This window comes from Platalea leucorodia (assembly GCF_965183815.1).
Source record: "Platalea leucorodia genome assembly, chromosome: 4".
Taxonomy (NCBI): domain Eukaryota; kingdom Metazoa; phylum Chordata; class Aves; order Pelecaniformes; family Threskiornithidae; genus Platalea; species Platalea leucorodia.
The window spans coordinates 5,702,599-5,725,457 of NC_138826.1; the positions used below are offsets into that span (position 1 = coordinate 5,702,599).

The 22,859-nt window shown below is 41.6% G+C and overlaps 1 protein-coding gene across 1 annotated transcript in view; it reads right to left on the bottom strand.

Annotated features, from left to right (window-relative positions):
* The window catches only part of HTRA1 (HtrA serine peptidase 1), a 34,674-nt gene that overhangs the window by 6,297 nt on the left and 5,518 nt on the right, over positions 1-22,859 (bottom strand). Inside the window, exons 2-4 of the mRNA XM_082308830.1 lie at positions 11,044-11,143; positions 10,512-10,716; positions 224-418 (exon numbers count right to left, since the gene is read on the bottom strand). Of these exons, the coding sequence (XP_082164956.1) occupies positions 224-418; positions 10,512-10,716; positions 11,044-11,143 (500 nt within the window). The remainder of the gene's footprint in view (positions 1-223; positions 419-10,511; positions 10,717-11,043; positions 11,144-22,859) is intronic.

A 22,859-nucleotide genomic window follows, 5' to 3' on the forward strand; every position in this document is an offset into this window, starting at 1 on the left:
AAAATTCTGAAGTGAAGGCAGATATTGTACTTGGTGTGGTTCCTTGGGGGATTTTTAAATAACAATCAAGTGCTGCTGCAGCGCAGATGTCCATATTTACATGGATAAAAGAAAAGCCAACTACGCTCACTGTTCTTAAGAACTATATCACTGGTGAAATTTTCAAAGCAACTATTCAAGAAATTTAAGGGCTGCAGGGGATGAGGCTCAGAGCAGGACATACGTTGATGATGGCGTCGGTCTGAATATAGTCCATATCAGAGTTGCGGAGCCCCAGCTCCTTCCCTCCACGCTGAGTGGTACTGACGATCCCCGTAGTCACTGTGTTTTGAAGAGAAAATGGACTTCCAATCGCGACCACAAATTCTCCTGGCCTCAAGTCTGCAGACTGACCAAGCAGAAGAACTGGCAATTTACCCTACAAATAAAAATAAAATAAAAAAAAAATTTCAAATGTTGTTAGGACACTACTAGAACAAATTCTACAGAAACAAGAATACATTAATAGAGCAGAGTAAAAAAAGTTAGAAGACCAAAGGAATATTTATGCTCTGCTGTACAAAGCAAACATCTGATGATACTAGGAAGGAGTTGTTTCCAACAGCTTCTTGAAATAATCAGCCAACAGCTGCTGAAGTAAAAAAATATATTGTTTAAGAGCGAACACTAAAGAGTCATGAAAGCAACAGATGAAGTGTATCAAACATGCATATGTATAGTTAAAAGCATTTTATATTCTCATAAGACACCAGCTAATGTTTCACCTTCTTTTTTTTTTCAATGGATTATCTCTTCTAAATAATTACATTGCCTACATACACTAATGTCGTCTTCTGAAGATGTTAGGATTTAAAGACTTTATGGAATTTTTCTGTTATAACAGTAGGGGTTACCATTATATTTTCTTTTCAAGATCTTATCTCTAAACATATTAACTATCACGTTATCGAAGACGTTCCCACTAAGACACAAAACATTCTTAAAATCCATCATCAATAGAGACCACTGCAATTTACAGCAATTAGAAAAAAAGGGGGGGAGGGAAGGTTGGATCCACACACCCTTGCTAATGCAACGCATCAAGGGAACTGAGTATGGTTTCTCCATGACATGTTGTATCTGCACAGGAACTCAACTGGCTGGATAACAGATGATTCAAACTGGAAAACAAATGATTCAAACTGGACCAATAACCCCCCTGCAGCAATCAGAAAACAGCTGGGAAGCTCTTAAGGCCTCCTACTCACCAAGTAATTAAGAAGGGTGTTCTGAAACATTATATTTCAAATAAATACTTTGCCTTTATTTATCACCTGCCTGTAAAACACACGTTGAGCTCCATTTCTACTTTGCTTTGCATTTTTAAAAACCAGTCTTTACCCCTTCAGTGATGCTACATGCTTTTTTTTACTCCTTTTATGTTTAATCTGTTGTCCAAATGATCCTGACCCTTCCCAGGTATTTAACTACATGTTTAATCGTGTCATTAGACTACCTCTATTAGCATCAATGGACCTCGACATGTACAAATTCAGGTTTCGACTTAAGGATTTGGAGGATTAGGAAGCTACTGAACCTGAAATCAAAACAGAGAAAGTCTGAAGGGATGCATCTTTTGCTTGGCAAACCTAACTTTAACATAGCTTTCCTCTAAGCTGCCCCACTTCAAAATTCTTTCCTTTGCTCAGCAAACCCGTCCCCAAAAGGAAAAAGGCGTTAGTATAAACTTTCAAAACAAGCCAGTGATTCTAGACGCAGTGGAAGCCCCACCTAGAGATTAACTTAAACCAGTTTCCAAGGAGCGGGTAACATAGTCACTTTATTAAAAACCAGGGTATCTTCGAGGTATTCTTAAGCTGTGTACCTAAAATGGAGGTACCTATTGGCTTAATACCCCTTCTTGTAATTCATCACTTCCAGAAAACTTCCATAAGGTGCCTTTTTCATCCCATACCTGTTCCAAAGCACACAGATTTATGCACCTATACTTGATGGGATCCCAAGAGGTACATGCTGTGTGCTCACATAGCAAAGAAACAAAGTAATATTTAGTATACCCTGGTTATTCATACAGATTCCCAAGTTAGTGATAATTTTATTTCAGAAGTTAATAGAGCTGAATCATTAGTAAATTTTGGCAAAAAGGGAGAATATTATGTGTTTAAATTGGAAATTGAAAGCTAGCTCTTTAGACGTCTTTTGTCACAGTAGTTTGAAAGTCTGTATTGGTAAGTCACCCTTAGGGACAAAAAAAACACTAACCCAAATGCCCATCACTTTGTGTTTTTCACCTACAGTTTTATTTCAAATGTCCTAGGAGATACACAATGTCTGTAAAGTAGAAAGTAAAAAATAAAGGCATCAGTCATCACTATATGCTGCTGCAAATACAGAAGTTATGGTTTTAATATTTAACAAGCCTGGCCCTGTGTATCCTTTATCCAACTTTGTTACAATTCCACCACCAAAATTTTACTCAGATGAACAGATTGCTTCAATAAAACTCATTGCCAAATCCCAGACAGGATAAGATGCTCGATGGAAACTTATCATTCAGTGTCCAGACAGCAAGAAAATAATTAACCAACTGCTTGTTAAAAAGAATCAGTTGGAAGAGCAACAGAAGAGGCAACACAGTGAGGAGAAAAACATTTCCCTTTCTATCTTTCGGAGGAAAGTGTTCACAACCAGCAATGCCCCACTATTAAATAATAATTACCCATGGTCCCTACCAGTGCCACAGCCATAGATAAACTCAACTAAGGCTGTGGTTCAATTCTGAAAAGGATTCAACGGCGATACCCAGTCTCCCCATCGTGTTTGCAGCACGGCAGACAAGCAGCGACATCCCAAGGCAACACTGCTGAGTAGTTCATAATCTCAGACCACAGCCCTGACTCCAAGGGACCTCTCTGGGACAGCGGGGAAGAGGCAGCTACGATTAGCTGTGCTGGGAAGCACGCAGTATATGCAACACAAACAGCCCCATATGGGTATTGTTTGGATAGAGGGAGCACCCTGGCCCTTCCTTCTCTTGCCAGATGCTATTAAGCTTACGTAACACGTGTTTGCAAGATGTCGTTGGTCAAGAAGAGCATCTCTTTTTGGTACTGCTTTTCCTTATTCAAAAAAAAAAAACAAAACCAACACAAAAAGTGGGTTTTGTTTGTATCCCAGTGCACCGAAAACAGATACTTTCTAGAGAAAGAGGACATTTATCAGCATACGAAACACAGACAAGCAAAAGAAAACAGAAATCTTTTTTTTCTTCGTTAATAGCAAAAAAAAAAAGATTTGTTGTGTACAAAGTTAAAGATTTATACAACGTTCCTGAGTTATAAAAACAGTCATGAAGCCAAAATCGCATTTGGCAGCAAAAAGAAAAAACATGAACAATCTCTGACTAATACAATTACTTTTGATTGTGCTGAGTTTTCAAGCCTGTGCCTATACTAGCTAGGCTTCAGTTCAAAGTCTAACGCTGTATGGATTGGCTGTGGGTCACCCGTGTGATTCAACACGCCTTCTGGAAAGAGTTTGGCTAACCTTTCCTTTGCTAGGAACAAAAATCAGTTGCAAAAATCGCCTTGCTCTGCACATATTATGAAACAGAGCTTTGGAAAATGTGTTCTGTATGCAGTACATTTCTAGAAGAGATATAGCCTTATGTAAAAATACACTATCTCAAGATAACTACAAATGTACCTAATGCATTTGATTTGTCATATTCTGTTAACCCAGAGAATTAATTTTCACCTGTTACATAGCCCCATGCCATGAGGAGGGGATGGGAGGACCACCCACATGGGCATCTATCACACTTAAAGAACGAGAAGGATGCTGAGCACAGTTGAAAAAGAGCTCCAAGGTCTGGGAGTCTACATGGTAAATGAAAATCAGCAGGTCTGCGTACTACTTGAAATGGTATTCCTTATGATTTCGCAGTGTGGTGCAGAGCACACTAACAGCACTGCACGTAAATACTCCCATTAGTGCCTCTACAAGTAAATGCCATGAAGAATTGGTTATGATGAATATATGCATTGTATTGGCTTTAAATTTTGGGTTTTCTCTATAGAAAAGCTTAAAAATAACATCGCTACATTCAGAACTAAACTTTCCACTGTCAAAAACCCCCCAGTATTTATTTAAATTGTAGAGGTGGTTTTGAAGGGAAATCAATATAAAACCAATCAAAAGCCCTGGGCATCAAGTGCTTGAGTGGGACATATGTCCTTCTGCAGTCCGCAAGAGAAGCGCTGGAAATGCAGGGCAAGCACGTACAGCAGCGGTTGTAACCAGAATCGTATCAGGACACCCTACCTGTGCCCTCGCACCCTTCCACTGGCAAGCTCTTGCCTAGGATGTTAAGGCAGTCCTTGTAAACCAAGTTTAAGTGCTTGGGTCTAGGGCCCTTTGTAACTATACGAAATAAAGGGGCACTCTTCAATTTCTACATAACATTGATGGTCATCAGGATGACGTAACTACTGTTGCAACTCGTGATTCTCTTTGGTTAACTATAGATTTGCCACAACAGTTAATTAAAACCCCAGGCAAACGAGCATGCCTTGCAGCACAATAAACAGGGAGCCAGAAACACCCAGCACCTAACCAGCTTTCCCAGTGACTCACTGCATGACCTTGGGCAACACATAACGTCTTTTCTTTCCCTCCTCCCTCCGTTTTTCATTTGATGAAGCCTCGGGGCTTTGCTGGGATCCATGTTTACTCGATAAAACAAATCTGCAAGCAGGCATTCCGCAAGTACACAGAAATAGGACTAAACATGCAAAACCATAAGTGGCACATGACTCACTGTTTACACCCAGCCAGAGAAGGAGACATTAATTAGTGTTAATATTTTAAGCCTTTCTCATCCCAAAGGGCTTCAGACATTTTTATATATGGATTTGACTCAAAGCCTGGATAAACATAACTCCCACGAGATGGAGAGCTGCACACCACCACAAGAAAAGGCTTCATCCAACAGTAAGACGCAGCTATCGTGGCACAAGAGATTAGGACAAGTATAGAAGAACAGCACCATCAGCCAGGAGCCAGATGTTCACCTGATGCACATTAGCAATGTAGCTCGGGTCGGGTAAAATAAGCGGAGCCTTGACACATCAGCTCTGAAGCTAAAAGAAGAGGCAGCATGTAACCACCACCGGGCACAACCAGTGCCACAGAGGAATAAAAACCAAGAGGCAGACGACCATAACCAGTAGGTGTTTTGGTTGGAACTTTTTCATCCATGAAATAAGTGAAGCTGTCTCTATGTTGGCACTGAAAGCAAGTAAATCCCTTCTCTGCTCTGTAATCCCCTTCACTTGCAGAAGGAAGATCACAAATTTGCAGGAAGGAGTTCAACAAACTGTTGAAGAGGAGACAAACGTTCAAATTGTTTTTGTCCTTCATGCTTTTTATTTTTAGGTGGAAAAGAAAGACAGATTTCCTTCATGCTTTTTATTTTTAGGTGGAAAAGAAACAGATGCTTGTATGGCACGCTAATTCAGCTGTAAGTAACTCTGGCAAAACATGTAACTTCCCTGGGAATTGCATTTCTGTTCTCATTAATGAAACTATTTGACTTTCAGAATACGTTATGGCAAAATAAAAACACAGGCCGTGAGCATATAAAAAATGTAGAGTATCATCTATAATCTAGAAACTGCTTGACTAAACGCCAAAGAAAATGAAAAACCCAAGCTGAATGCATTACAAGGCTCCAAAAGTATTTCATCTATAGTTAGAAAAACAAAACTGAGTCTCCTTATCTAAATATGGAGCATGGGAAGCTTACAGGAAAAAAAAAAAATAGAAAAAAGGATGAAGCGTTGTTTTGCTATGTCACCAGGATTTCAATTACCTGGCAAGATATTGCTGTTCTCCCTTAAAATAAAATAAAACACGCTGGTGCTGGCAGACCCATGCTGGAGGTGCGGGAGCATTTTGCCATGCGGGGAGCTGGACCGGCACATCATCCCCGCAGCGAGGGCTACTAGGAGCTGAAGATGGCAGGAAACCACTGCTGCCTAAACTGATGAGTAAACAGGAGTTAACATGCAAGCTTTTTACAAGCTATTTCATTTCTGTGAGTCCTGAAGACTTCTGGAACCAATATGTGGGCTTCCTCAGGCTCTCGAGAGGAAGCGACAGATTTCAAAGTCAAATAGCATTTTAGAAAAGCCACTTACATCTGGTATTCAAGTAGTTTGGTTTTTCAAAATGCAGGCTATTAAAATATTGATACACAAACAGGAAAGTTTGCTTTCCTGCTTCCTCCAGTTTGTACACACAGGGGAAAAAAAGCAAATCCCCTCTGACCACAAAGATACAGGCGCTGCATTGCCTCACAAAACCACCGAAGGAATGAGGGCAGAAAGCCTTGTTGTTTTAGAAGTGTCAGACTAAGTGGTTATTAGTAAAAAGCAGGGAAAACCTTAAGCAAATGGGCTGAAGTACCACCGCAAATTAGAGATCGGTCACAAACCCACTACTGCTGTATCACTTAGATGCCAAATCCTGCCTGGGATACAGAAGCCCGTAACTGGTCACATTGAGGAACAAAAATCTTCAGGCCCTGGCATGTTTTCCCTGACATAGGTGCTACTTCAGAGTCAGTGGCAAGTGTCTCACGGCTGGTTTTTAAGTGTGTAGGAAAAAGATACACCGCAAAACAAAGTTCTTCACCATGCTCACCCCCTTCTGTACTCGCTGCCAAACCATAGGCACCTGCCACCGAGAGAAATTTCTGCAGGGCAGAGTCCAATTTCCAGGGATGAAAGGGGTCTCCAGGCAGACATCTACCTCCACCTTCCACTACTTTCGGCTTCCAGCTTCGATTTGGGTGAGGACACAGGGCTCTTTCATACCTCTACCCTCCATTAACCCTGACGTTGCCCATTAAACCACCCCTAAAATTTTCTTTCCTCCTTCTGGTGTTTACAGTTTTCAGCAGCTGTCTCACACATTCTCATTTAACAAGGTAGTTATTTGTCTTGAGATGAATTTCATAATCAAGCTTTGCCAGCTCAAAAGCATCTGCTAGCTTTGGAGTGTTGTGCAATATTTTTGATGGGTTTCAGGCTCACTGCAGTATCACACGTGCCACACAGGATGGATTATTTCATCAGCCTCTGCCTACGCCGCCGAAGTCCAAATTTTTCTAGGGAAGTTTTATAAGTTTTACATGTTCATACCCAAACTGCCTGCAACCATTTCTTTCTAGTATTGCCGTCTCCTCAAAGCTGTTTGCCTTTGGAAGGATGGTTATATTGCCTTTGCATTCACCACGTGACTCCGATCTTACATCCTACTTTCAACACTTCAGCAAACTGCTGTGTCTCACTATGGACACAAGAAACACAGCTTCTCTCTTTTACAGACTGTAAAAATAAGCGTGTTTTAGGATGAGAAGAACAACTCCAAGATTTCTGTTCCTCATTGACTGCAAGATGTTTTTCCATGGAGAAGAATTTAATCAGGGAAATGGTTCGTTCTTACTGGTGCCCAGATTTTACCACCCTCTTTCATTTCCTATTGCACTCAGCAAAGCTAAATTAGTTCTAGTAATGCCTTTGGCCAGATGTTCACAGCTTAAAGAAAAACAGCATGCAGGCTGCTGCAAAATCTTAACAGTTTTAGGAATACCAGCTGACAGTCTAAACTCATACTTCAAGCCCAGCTCTGTTCCTAACCACAGAGGCATTCTTCATCCTTCAGATCCTGCCTTAACGTGCCACAGAAAAACAGAAGAAAAAACAATTTCTGCATCTTTGATGTCACCTTCAAATAATTTATTCAAAAGGAAGAACTTCACCTCTTACTTCAGAAAAATTCTTAGGGATGGTTTTCATGCTATATCCAGATTTTTCAAGGGTTATTTGTACCGTTACATTGACTGCTTTAGTCAAACACATTTCAACTTCCAACAAATTATTACCTCTGTGATTTTGAAAAGCCTTTTATGAATCTGAATGATTGCAAGGCATTTCAGTACAAAAAGGAAAGCTCAAACACTGAACCTGAATGGTTATATAAAAATGTCACATGAAAGTTCAGCCTGCAAATCAACTTCTCAGCTGACCGCGGTTTCATTTTAACTTTCCGTGAACACTTAAAATTTTGTGTTTCTAATTCTCCAAGTGCAAAGCATCACCTGTCCTGCAAACAGAAGTGCCTCAGGCCTCACCTTGGATTGGGATTTCCCAGTACCATGTCACTAGAGCTAGCTGGAAAACTGGTCTCTCATCCCAGAAAAAAAAACAAGCAACACAAGAAGTTTTCCCCAAGTCTTCTCAAAATTAGCCTGAGGTGCAACAGGTAGGGGCCAGGGGGAACAACACATGAGGCACTGGATTGTACAGCCGACAGGACACTTAGCAAGGATGTCAGACCCAAGTTTATATCCATATCTTATCTAATTTAAAGCAGAGACCTGAAAGTTGATCTCCTGCTACCCAGATGGATGTGCTAAGCCGACATTGTGCAAGGAAGACAGCAGGGGCCCACTCGCCTTCTGCAAGAGCTCAGCCTCCAGGCACTGAGACACTACCCAAAGTTTCATTAAAACCAACCCTTTTTCTCATAGACAACTGAATATTAACGGATCAATTCCTCCCCTCTCCACCCCCAAAAAGAAAAACGTAGCTGATTTGGCTCTAGATAGCTCTAAGACAGGAAAAGTTCCTGCCTTAAAGAATTTGCAAATATATATATATATATATATATAAAAATGAATTAGGTTGCAATGCTGCAAAACAATTAGGTTTGCAAAACAGGATCACAATGACATTCAAAAATTAAACTGATGGAAGACGACAGTGACTATCATTTAATCACACAGCAGTAATTTTTAAAAAAGAAGAGTATCTGCCATCTTTCAGGTCATAACTAGAATCACCAATTCCACTCCTGTGTAGCAGCAGTTTTCACTAGAGGCAACTCATCTGGCTGCATTCTCTTTTTTCCAAGCTGCTTCCAGTCTTCCCGGTTCTCCCTTCCCGCAAGCAGCTTACCAGGGGAATTTTGGAGCCACTTCTTTAGGCTCCAAAAATAAAACTCTATGTCTGCTCTCTTCTTAAGTCCTCAAAACAATCTGTCACATCAGTTCAATGTCTCCTCTCATCGACTTACCAGCTTCTTCCTTCCCTGAAGCTCACCTTCCTATCTCCTCAAGTCCTTTCCTTCTCACCAGCATTTTCTGGTCTAGTTTCCCCACCACGCTGTCCTTCCAATTTTAAATCACTTTTCCAGCTGCCCCTCACTCCCTGCCATATCCTACTCGGCCTAACGCTGCCAGTTCTCATCCTAGGGATCTTTCCCTTTGCTTTGTTACTGCAGATTGGCTTCTGCTTATTTTAATATAAAAATGAGAAAATAAATGATTGGTAAATGTGTAAATAGGTTACCTCGGGAAAACAGGAAAAAACAACATGGCAAAAACCCATTCTTGGTATTGTTAAGGTTTTCTGCCATGCTGCTGTTAAGAAGCTTTTCAATAAGAAAAAAGAAGGAGCCTTTAAATGACAAAGGTGGCAAGGGAGCAGCAGGAGCACTTCATATCTTGGGTCATCCAAGAGTTCTGCATTAGACGTCTGATTTAGTCATGAACTCTGGCACAAACACTTTTGACCTCACCGGGGAATAGGTCTGAACTAAAACAACACTGCAAGATCTACACATTTTTGAGTCATGTGTTTCAAATGAAACATTCTTGCCCATTAAATTTGGAAGTCGTTAACTAACGGTCCAAATAAGGGAAACCAATATGAGCAACACCCCAAGCAATCACATGGATCTAATTGCATGTACATCACACAGTAGTATTTCAACACAATATTCCACTTGCGCTACGCTGTCAATGTGTGCAGAACCGCATGACAGCTTTTCTGCTCTTGCAGGAGAAGGAATAACGCTGACAGCCTCATGCTTGAGGTGGAGGAAGACTATGGATGGGAAGCTGCATTCCCGTTTGTTCAGATAACCACTTGCAGTGTAAGAGCATCTTTCCAAGCTGGATTTAATTTGCATGTTCAGGATGGTTCCTGAGATATTTTCCCATTTTAATACCTACATCAGTGTGGCACAGCCCTTCACAGGCACAAATGGATCTTCTAAAAGCAATCTGTGACTTCAGTATAGGCACACAAGAAAGACTAATACATCCCTCCACCAACTACAAGGGAACAACCCCCATTTCTTCTCAGAGGGAGAAAGTTATATTTGTGTGTAAACCAGCCAGGAAATAGCGTTGGTTTTTGTTTTGAGGATGCATACAAAAGTGCGATGTACTTGCTTGCACTGCACTGAGAGGTGATAAAATTAACCACTACCAACCACAAACTTGGCTTTTAAAAATGTGTATCCACCTAGCTCAAAGATTCTCTATACCTCAGACCACTAAACTACTAGCCTTTCCTTCGGACATGAAAATTAGCAATAGCTGTTGGAAAGGAGGATACTAAATTAAGAGGAATAAAATGTGTCTTGCTTGAACAACTCACCTGAGAATCTATTTTAATTAGTGCAATGTCAGCTTTTTCATCAACATCTTTAATTTTAGCTTCATACGTTTCACCGTTCTTCAGTTCCACCTTCACTCGGTTTTTGTTGGTGACGACATGGGCATTTGTCACTATCAGTCCGTCTTCCGAGACGATGAACCCTGAACCACTGGCAACAGGAATCTCCCTCTTTGAATAAGGAAGTCTAAAAGACATGGGAAATAAACATTTACCGCTGCAAAAAGTTGCAAGATCACAAATCATTCTAAATGATACACAGCCAAAAAGGCTTTGGTGGTTTTTAACACTTTAGGATACCTGCTGTTACTTGCTATCATTGAGAAGATAACACACATGCATTAATTTTAACTTCCCCCCCTCCCCGACTCTCAAATTATCTTTAATGCTTAAGCATGACAAACATTTATCATCTCAAAAACCTCTTTGCTATTACATAGCATCAATCAACACTTCTGGCATACTGGCAGCTGTTTTCAAGAATACAAAAATCAAAACTGGGCATCTTGTTTACTTGCGAAATAATTCAATGTGAACCACAGCAGGAGCTATCTTCTCCACCACATCTGCAATAAAGTTGTATTTGTGCCGCAGGCTATTAGGATGTTCTTGGCCTGAAATAGAAACAGAAAATATGTCATGAATTCTTCAAGTGACAGGAGAAGGGTCATTGCAAAACACCTGAATTAAAAAAAGCTCCGAGTGGATATCTTTCCCCTCCTTAAAAGTCATCTGCAGCATAACCCTTGCCCCCAGATTTCCTTTCTGCCTCTTTGCACAGAAGAGACAGCATGCTTTATCATTAGGACAAAGGGATCCATGAAACCTTCTTGTTTCACATGCACGTAATTGGGCCGTGGGGCAGCAGATCTGCTGCTCCAAGCGTGGCCGTAGCCGCAGACCCTGGCTCAGCTTGCCCCACCGCTGGCGGCTCCCGGGGATCGGGCACTGGAGGAGCGCAGGGTTTAGTCCACGTCTGCACTGCCCCGCTCTTCCTTTGCGAAAGGGATTTTGTACTCAGATGCCTCCATTTCTGCTCTCACCTCTTTTCTCAGTGGTCTATTTAGCTTGTATGATCTTCTCAGATTAAACAAATGGGCTCTGTTCCTCTGCCAAAATACGCCGCCTTAGTGGTTTTTGAAGTCTCATGCTGCTGCATTTGTAAAATGCCGAGGACAACAAGGTCCTAACCCCAATGTAAGCCTACAGCAGCTGCTGTGGAAGTTTAACTCGGGTACGAGGCTCGTCCTGTCTCTCCCACCGGTGTCCCCACACAGCTTGAGCCACCAGCCTCCGCCTGGCACCTAAACGTGGATGCACGTTACATACGCCCTATACAACCATACTCAAGGCATCCTTTCCACTGCAACCACCTGTGGTCCATCAGCTCCACAGAGGAGTGGACCCCACGTACTCTGGAGTTACTGAACCACCCTCAAGGCTATAAAATAGATACGGACATGAAAACAATGGGACCACAAAGCTCTGCATTCCTGGGCAGTGCTGTAACACAAAAGCTCATGGTCACTGAGTATTCAAGAGAGGTCACTGGGATTTTCAAAAGCAACTGGATACCAAACTCCTATTGTGGCCATCAGAAAACCTGTCTGCACCATCAGATGTCTGAAAATCACTGGAAAAAACTCACAGTTCTGACACAGCTTCCCCTTCTCAAGTAGCTCGGTGACAAAAGGGTTTTTATTTTAAATTGGGAGCAACTAAGCAATTGGAACACCCCAAAGAATTATTTTGTATTTCCCTAGAGGCAAGAAACACCCTTTGTTTTCATTAGTCTTCCCATGTTATCTGATGCATCCATCTCATGTTCTGAAGGCACAAGCCAAATCTGCAACTGACTTTCAGATGAGTATTAATGTGCTGTGCTGCTCCTATCCATCCTTGCCATTTGGCTTCTAAATCCGTCCAGAGATTAAAGCAGTAAGCAGCTTGTGTACGTGCCTGTGATGGTGTAACGGGATGATTTATTTGCAGAATTGCAGAAGGAGACACAGGACTGTCCCATAAAATCATCCCAATACCTGAACGACCTTCATGATCTGAACACCAGACTGGAAAAGTATGCAAATTTTTAAGTACATACTGGAGGCAAAAAACACACGGCAGGAGATTCAGAGGAATGATTTCAGAACAAAACGTTGCTGCTTTTAATACTAACCAGATACTGCCTTGATTCAGGGGTGAACAATGGGTTTCAGGTGACTTACCAATGCCAACTAGCATACACTGCCCTCATGAGAGGGGTGGATGCTCACCCCAAACACTATGCAATCGCTCAAGAACATGTTTTTTCCCATTTATACCCTGTGAAACATCTCAAGGGCTTTTAAATGCAATTAATCACGAACAGCAGCCACAGCAGTAACCACATAATCCGCTATGCAGTTTCAGATCACAGTTCAGAGATGTTAATCTGCTTTACGAAGCAGGAACGTTGATCAGGAAACTTGTGTCCTCACCTACTGTTTTCTTCACAAGTATTCTGTGCTTTCCCTGATTTACGTATAAGCTGCTTTCCTTGGACCTTAATGCCAGAAAGGCATAAGGGCTTGCTGAATGACAAACATCAATTTACCAAAGGATTTATGTTCTCTTTATTAGAAATATTTGGTATCAAATGAACCCATCATCATAAAGCTGACAACTATAATGGGAGTGTTTTGGAAAACTGGTAGAAGAATGAGAACTGCAGTTTGGGAGTATTCACTCGCATTAAATAGGAGCTTTGACAGATTATCAGATTGGATTCATGCGATGTTGGGATAAAACGCCGCAGGGCACTACTGTATCCATCAATATGCTTTTTGATCCCTGCTTATAAAATGATTTCATCTCAGTTACAATGCCATAGACGCTCAAAGGTCACATCCTGCCCTTGAAAAAGAGAGCTCCCATGGATGAGGGAACTGCACAGGAAACACACAGCTTTTTTTATGCCTTCAATCTTTTTTGCATTTAGCTATTCAAGAGGAGAAAGGACGCCTAAGCTGTACATGGTGAGACTACTAATACTTCACCTCAGAGCTGCCTTCACTTTGAGTCAGAGGCTACAAACGCCAAGATTTCAGAAGCGACAGTATTTTGCGTATAATCCACCTCCTTGCACGGTCCCAAACTAAGCTGCGCTGTTAAAAGGTCAAAATTTCATACTCCGAAGAAGTTAGATAATAAATACTGATTCATGGCATACTGACCTAAAAAGCTTACAGCAGCTTGCCACACCTGCCTGTTGCTTATGTATTAGGAATTCTTGCATTGTGTAACACAGTTTTGCAACAGCTCTTGAACAAGTGCCCATTTAAATGGAAAACATACCTTTTTAAAGCAAATAAACAAAATTCAGAGTACAATTCAGATGAATTCATTGATGAATGCTAACAAAAAAAATTCCTATCAACTGGTCTTCACCAGCATGCGACAACATAAAATCTGAAGGCTATAGTAAAAGTATTAATATGTTGAAATTTTCTTCTATCACTGAGAAAAAGTATCATGGGGGAAAAAAGATGAGACGAACATGGACACGTGTGCACGCATACCATGTGCCCATTATATACTTAACGCTCACCATAGCTAATTGCTCTTTGGCATTACTGAGCAATGCATGTGAGAGCCGAGAGGTGCGTTTATCTTTCCTATAAACAAGCACCACCATGTAAAATTTTATCTTAGATTTGAATCACCAGTAGGCATAGGCTACTACGTGGAAGCCTAAATTGGCATAAACACGCCAATAATACAAACCTAATATGAGCAGATGCTCATTCCTCAACCACCATACAGCAGTTTCGAGCCATCATCAGCCACTGTAGAAGACAGCAGGGAAATTCAGAACTTCTCAGGAGATACGTTCCTCTTCTCTCTAACACACACACACATTTTTCCAGCTGTACTGATAGTGCAGGGTTTTAGTAGAAAATACAGTTTTCAAAGTGGAATGGGTATCATGCAACATCCTCCAAGTTTACAGACTCTGTAGTGGTTTAGCAGACTGTGCTTGACTATTAAGCAATAAAAAAAGTGGTAGCTTTAAGTTTGGATGGATGATATGGCTTTGACTATTTAATCCCCACTGCCTGTGTATGATGATACATACATCTAACCGCAACATCCATCCTGACTTATAGGTACCCTACAAGCAGGTGGGCAGCTCTTTAATTCCATACAGATTTCTCTGTTAAAAACTGCTCCTTTGGTATAACCAGTGTTGAATGCTTGAGAATAAAGTTACCCCAATTTGCTGGCCTTTTTCTTTTATCTTTAAACCATACCCTTCTGGAGGTCTGTTCCTACTAAAGTATTTTCTTTTTTTGTTTGTTTTGTGTTTGGGGTTGGGTTTTTTGGTTTTGTATTTTTTTAAGCATTGAAAGGTAGGCTTGAATAAAGCTCTAATTCCTAAATTCCTTCAGGCTTTGATGTTCAGCTCTTTGCAGACTGTCCCTCTTTCTATTTATATGCTGTGATTATTTGTGTTTTGTAACGTGTTTATTGAAATATTGCACAATGCCCTAAGTGCCCATGAGCATGGTTAAGAAACCTTTACTAATGACATTAAGAAGATGATTGTTGTGAATTCAGTTAATGATCAAAAACTGACTTTAAAAAAAACATAAATAGGTTACAGTACGAAAAATTCCCAAGGCAACTAAGTCTTCAAGGACTTCAAAGGTGTGCTGGCTGTCAGCCCTCAAACGAAAAGGAAAATCTCTGCCAACTGACATTAATAGGGCCAACACCAGTAAACAAACTGCCAGGAGGCAGGACAGAATACCAAGGCATGGGAAAAAAGCACACCCGGCTGTAAACAACTGAAATAATTTGGTTTCATAAAGATGAGCCAAAAATCATATTAAGATCTAGGTTCTGATTAGGTTATTACTCAAAGTGGCATTGATGCTTTAAGGCTTACATCTCATACACGCTGCTTTTGGTAATATTTTGAGCTAAACTGAAAGGATGCTTTGGAGATAGGAATCTCATAAGAAAGTAACCTCTCCCCTTCAGTTGTGAGAACTGTATCTGCTGTCTGGAAGGTCTTCTCTCAGCGTAGGTCCACTCTCACGAGAGCAGCTGCTCACATAAAGCTTTAGGTACATCACAGTCAGAAACAGATCTTTTTCCCATCCAGTTTTCATGTGGTTTTCCCCCCTTTCAAACAAGGGGGTTCTGCTCTCATCCATCAGGACCAGCTCAGCTCGCTGCCCATTCTCTTCTGCATCCTCTGCAGCTAGCCAGTGCTAAGGCATCCCCAACACCCCCGTGTCTCCTTTCCACTGTCTGAAGCTACAACCAATACAGTTATCTCATTCAATGGGACTTTTTATCCTAGATACAGGGAGGGGTAGAAAAGGCACACCCCAGCAAACACCAGCAAGTCTCTCCCTCCCACCCTCACTTGATGTGACCACATCAGATATCCTCATGTCCTAAGTCAAAAAGCCCAGATTCAGTCTGGAATCAAGCCTTCGATTTCTTTAAAAACAGCATGAAACTTTCATTCCCGTTAAGATGAAAAAACCCAACAACTTCCCATGAAACAGTAACCAGCCGAGACAGCTGCAACTATCAGTATTTCTAATTTTATAACTGTTAAAGAGGATGCTCATATGCAAATTGCAGGGAGGGTGGGGCACCGTCTCCAGGTTCATCATTGAAGATGCTTCATATGGGAAAAGTGCAACACCCCTGTCCTTCCAGGGGAACCAGACTAAAATATCCTTTGGGTTTGCTTCACGCTTGCACCTGAGCAGCGGCATGCTCAGCTGGGAGGGCTGTTTCGCCCATCAGACCCAGTGCTCCCATCTCAACTGGGGAGTGCGTGGTCTGGTGGTGCCAGTGGAAGAAAATGGGGGTTGGATCCAAGGATCTGTGGTTAATCTGTCTTTCCCTGTTAACTCCATAATGTTCATAAGCGATTCTATGAAATCCTTGCCCAGTAAGACAGAGTACGAGCAAAGCCACAACCACCTGCTGAAGTTTATGGGCTAACTAAATGTATTAAGCTACCCAGGTTGCTAAAAATAGATGATTACTTCCTCCTGTCCTCACTGCTTGCTTAACATTGCTTAACATTATATTCAGATACACAATCCCAGGTGCATACGCACACTTGGGTTTGGGTTTCTCTGCAGAACGAAACCAGAAGGGCTTAAGCACTCGCAAAACCTCTGGGCTGGCAGAATCGGTGACTACTAACACAAACCACAAGACCGTAAAGTTTTACTTGGAGAACTTCCACCCTCCCAAATAAAACTCCAACCGCCGGTGTTTGTACAAACTCCCATTCATGTCGTATAGGAAAACGTTAAAACCTCTGACGCTACTATGGAAACAAAAACTCCAGCAAATGTGCTTAGCTCACACTGAAAACGGTGGTATCGGCAAGCTCCGCTGGAGAGACACAAGGAAAAAGTGATGTATGGGAATCTGCTGCTGCTCTTTTTTTTTTTTAATTACATAAAACTGCAAGCCTAAATATTCCACTTCCTATTCAAGGATAAATTGTGTAATACACCAAAAAAGGATATTACGCAATGAAAACACTAAGAAAATAAGAAACAACATTCTACGTACCGTAGATGATTTGCTTAAGAACAACTTTCAGATCAATGGAGGGAATTTTGAGAGGTCTAAACCACAGCACCTTGCTAATAAAGCTAGTATTACATCAGGTTTTTTTTCCCTGTGTAATCCAAGGAGAAACTAAAGACACTTCACAGATTTCTGAGAATAACATCTGTATTACTGTGACATCCCTAAAAGCAAAAATATTTTCATAGTGCTAAATAATGGAGAGATTTCAAGCATTTTATTCTACCAAATAGTAAACTGCACAAATCTGGTACTCACTTAAAATATTTCCTGCAGCAAGAACCACTGCAAGACTAAAGTGAGGATTTAAAGCAAAATTGCTTTTTGGCACAAATGCAAACTTGCAAAGGGAAAATAAAGTCCATTTTCATCATCGTAATATTTAGATGACCAATTCTTTCTTGGCAACCTTTAACAAGGACTCTGTCAAATGCACAAGAGATCTTGCAAGTAATAGGCTTTGAAATTTGTATTTTCCCTGTTAATCCGAAAGCCTGAAATCATTAATTTTAATCACTGATTTTAAACAAATCAAAAAAAAAGCTGTCAAGCTAAACAAAACAGGGAATCTATACAAAGTCTGTAGAACAAAACAGCTCTGAAACTAATGATAACACAAAACAGTATTCAGACCAGCGTGTGGTCGGCTCACATAACATAGCACTTTTGAGTGCAAAAAAGAAGGTGAATGAATTGCATGTTTTAATTGATATTAAGCCTATTTAATTGATATCGAGCCGCTGGTGCAGAGGCTGCGGCGATGCACTGGATGGCTTGGTCTCCGCGTGCATCCTATTCCCAGCTACTGGCCACAAATCAATGCTTACCCTGATCAGAGTTTAAGAGGGTAAGTTATTGAAAATGCAAATGTATGAATAAGTGAAAGCAGATCTTGCTAACACATGAATGACCAGGCTACATGAAGAGAACAGCACATACAGAGCTCTTCTGCATTTATAAAACAAGAAAACAAAAAAAACCAAGTATTTGAAGATAATGAAATCGTAAAGCACAGAGTCTTCAGGGAACTTTGGTCCAACCTCTTTGGTCTAGCTTCTTTCTTAGGACAAAACAGACCTCTTTGGCATCCAGTCCCAATGTAATTCCAGATTTTCTTGCCACTGAAGACAGTCAATGGGCAATGTCCTTGGGCACCGTGCCAACAGCTTTCTTGCAGGACGTTCCTATATAACTTCAGATATAGAACTTAAAATTTTAGCTGAACAGGAACTGTTCCTACCACTTGTCTACAAGGCAGAATAAGTAGTAAATGAATCTATACAGAGTATCTTCTGTTGCAACGCAGCTACTGAATTGATAGGTAATATCAAATCATTGGAATGTTGTGCAGGACGAGAAACACCCAGGACGCGTGCATCTTGGTCTAAGCTGTTTTACTGAGTCTCTATGCAACTTGTGAAAAGTAATTTGAATCCTCAGTGTCTTAGATTTATCTTTAAAATGGGCGTAACCCCTATTTTATCTCACAAGAATAGCCTCAGGCTTTAGCAACCCTTGCAGAACCTCACAGGGAGAAAATATGTGTATAAACACTCTCAGAAATGCCAGAAATTCTTCTACAAACCAAGTGCACTGGCTGCCCCTGCAAAAAGTCAGTCTCACGATTATAGCAGTAGTGAGCAAAACCAGCAGACTTTCAAGCTGATGAGGCTAAAAAGCAATTCGGCGTAAGCAGGGAGGGCAGGCACCCAGAGCGGAGCGACAGCTCCATCAACACAACAGGAAACTGCGATTCCTTCTGTAAACACCAGCGGTGAGGTGGGAGGAAACCCAACTTCTGCACAAACAGCCGGGCTGGAGCCCCGGGCCGGAGGAACGCAGCCCGGCGAGGAGGAACACGCCGTTCCCGGAGCAGCATTGCCATATTAATACAATGCCGAGCCTGGGCTCATCGGAGGAGATGACAAACGAATCGCAACTCAGCAGCCCTCTGACAAAGATGCACGGCTCCGGGTGGTCACGCCAGCAACGCTCCCTGCCCTTGCAATGGGCTGCACGGGGGCACCGGTCTGGTCGGAGGATGAGGAGGGAAGGCAGGGTGCAGGCAGATGCTCAGACGCACAAAAAAAAAGGTGAAGAGCAATTCAGGACAAGGGCAAAGAGTGCTGAGCTCGAAAACATCATTAACGTAGTCCTGTCTGAACTGGAACCATTAAGAAATGTAAGTCAGGTAGTTATGGAAAAGAGTCTGCCTGATTTCCTGCAGACAGATGAAAAGAATATTTCAGTCAACAGGTTAAAGCAGACGTGGTATTCTCTTCTCTGCAGAAGGCTGAAAATATAACAGATGAGTCAGGAATAATTCCTCCTCTCCTTTTTCCAGCCCTGCTCAGTTTACGTCCCTTCCAACTCGGGTCATCACCCTGCTCTGCCTCCCAGCTCCACTCATCATCGCAGGCAGAGAACCAGCAAAACATCCCCTAAACGCCTATTAGGTAACAACGACGTGGTAATTCCTATATCACACGTGTAACCAACCGCTGTCTGATCTTGAAAATTCCTCTTAACATTACAAAAACATTAAGATCTCATTTTTAGTATGTGAGAAACTTTCACACTGAATCTTTAGAAGAAATCCCTGCTTAAGAGAGACTTAGTTTCAACTTCCAGGAACCCTGGTATGAGGACACCAGGGAATAAAAACAAATTCTTGTTTTCATGCTTTTCAAACACTTTTTTCTCTAACGAGAAAGCTAAAAAAAGCCTCTTGAGATGCAAACCTAAAAAAACCCTCCTCAGATGCTGCTTCTCTGTAGTGGGAGAAGGCATTGATTTCACCACTTTGCTGTGGCAGGACCTACAGTGACACAGAGATGATACACGGAAGGATCAGATCTCTAGAAGAAACCTCAAAACAGTAATAAAACACACCCCCCTCCTACTCCGGGGCTTCCTAATTGTACAATACATAAATCCCGCATAACTATATTGCAAAAGCCACAATATCTACATGTTGAACAAATCCCTCAGCCTCTGGCAGTATTTTCTGCACGTGTCTTAAGAATCACTCTAAGAGCGCCCAGATTTGTTTTAATGTAGACATCGGGAACCAATGGGGGTTTGGGAAACGAACACGGAGTAAGGCAGACGGTACTTCAGCCATCCTATTTTAAGCATTACGGAAAGGAGGTGGCACTGCCACTGGTGAGACAGCCACTGTCACACAGTGCCCTGCTCCACTGCACGTAGCGGGTCTCCTTAGAGGTTAAAAGAAGAGCAGGTTTCTATTTCACTCTCTCAAAGATGCATATTTTTACGACATTTAGAGTTCTAATTATTATATTCACTGCTCCTCTATCAACATTAACTATTTACATAGTGGCTTTTTTATCCACACGTCTATTCTGCTTTACCTTATGGATCATCTGAATATTTTTCGTATTTTATTTATAAGTGGTTTCTGCTTGCCCACTTTTACTGTTTGAATAGAAAAGAAAAAAAGGGTTAGCCAAGCTTTACCTTTATAGATAGAGGTCTACATACAGATCTCTGATACAGAATGGGCAGACATGCCAAACAGTGCATACGCTGGTCTGGAAAAAGGAATGAATCATCCCTTTACCACCACAAATGTTGAAGTATGAGATTCCTGGGGGGTTGTGTTTATTTTGGGGGTGGGATGGTGGGAGGGGAGGGAGTTTGGGTTTCTCTTCCTTATTAGTGCTTGGTCCACCCGCTTCTTTCCTTCTCCAAAATGACTTTCTGCAGATGCAGATTGACAGATCATCGATGCTGTTTGCAGAATGAAGCCAAAGCTGCAGTCTGCAAGTTTAAGAAATAGAGTAATGGAAAAGCAAAGTAATGGAAAATGGAGCGGCAATGCTGGCAAGGGGCAGAAGAACGAGCAGGGACTCATAAAACCTCAGTGTGCTCTCAGCTCTGCTACTGGCTGACCTGGAGCAAAGCTCTTTATCTTCCCCTGCCCCGGATTCACTATCTGTAAAATGGTGTAACGACATTGGCCTCTGGAAAAACATTGTGAGCTTCTCCTGATGCTTTGCTATATAAACTATTTCAAATTTTAGACCATTGGATAACTTCTATGCACGGTTACCGGATTTGATGTGCAATATTTTATCCGTCAGTTGTTTGTCAGGAAAAATATGTCCAAATCCAACTGCTATCAGAAACATGAAGTGTTTTTTTTTAATTTAGTGAGCTCCATCTCATCAATATTTCTGGTAACAAGGCTGTAAAACTGGATATAGGAACGATTCACTGCATATCCATCTCTCCCATCTCACCAAAAAGGCAGCTTTACAAGAGCAGGGAAATGGAAAGACTGAAAAACCCCGATAGAATTTGATGGGAAAAAATGATGGACGCAAGAACAAGGTTTGGTTAACTAGTAACACAGAAACTTGTAACGGGGAGCCTATGGCATAGCTATGCCCTGACACTCAGCACGGCCCCAGCAGTGGTGCCATTAACACGCCGCTGCTCGCACCGACAGGACCAGCTACTGTCCCGGTGCCAGCCTGCAGAGTTAGCATGCAACGGAGGCTAATGGATCTACTCACACGTTACACACACATATGTATTTTGTGCAGTACATGTGCACACACACACACACACACACACTTTTGTCTCCAGAAACGAGCTCCTGGCAGAGCACTTGCAACAAATCACACAACCCAGCCGGCTTCCAGCCTTGCACTTCATCTTATCAGCGCACCGGGGTATCTGCTATTAACCCAGAAATTCAAGAGCTATTCTGTCTGGCTGCCTAATTCATCTCCAGTCGCTAAAATAGGGTAGCCAAGATCTTCTCAATTCACTAAACTGTAAAATAAAATAACTAGTCACCTGTGTCCTGTGTTGCAAGTTTAAGATATTCTAAGTCTCCTGTTACCTACAGATATGAGGTCAAGATCATCAGTTCATATAAGACCAACACATTATTTTATAGCCCTTCAATATAGGGGAGTTGAGACTTATTTTTTAGTTATATTCTTCTCTTTGAGGCAGGCGAACCAATTTGGGAATCACAATGACCTGTATCCAGAAGGCAAAATAAAGTCTTTCTTTTTTTCTACATCCTGAACACACCCTCCAAAATAATACTAGATATTCACTTGGGCCCAGTTACAAACGCTGTGGGACTTACTGCCAAGCCCAGCCAGGGATCCTAGAGGCCCCAGCAGTTTATGGGAGTGAGGAATGACTTTATTTACAACAAAAGTTAAGTTCCACAGTACCCCAGTTTCTATTTCTAACATTGCTTTCTTTCACTCCAAGCACACATAAATTCACAGTTGAAAAATATTTTCCAGCTTCTCCTATTTCTTGGACGGCAGAGTCTTTCCTTTAACTGCTCAGGATACGCTGCCTCCATCACATCCAAACTCTACTTAATAAGATTCCTGCTGCTTACTCATGGCTTTAAGTATTCCTGTCCAGTCCACAGGTACCTTTAAATTTCAAAGCCCAGAAGATGAAAGGATTGAATCTTTCCTTGTTCCAAATCTGTATTTACCGACTTGACTGTTTGAAGTCTAGAGACTACAGAATTACCGCCGGCTCCCCGGGAAGGAAATCTAGATGTGGAGAGGGGAAAAGGTGAGCTTCTTCAGACAAACCACTTCTTACAGTTCCCTCCTCTCAGAGCTGAATACTTGGCTTTGGAAAAGCTTTTTAATCCCACACTTGGGAATTGGTTCTCTTCTGGAAATATGTTGCTATTTATTTCCATTGCCTTCA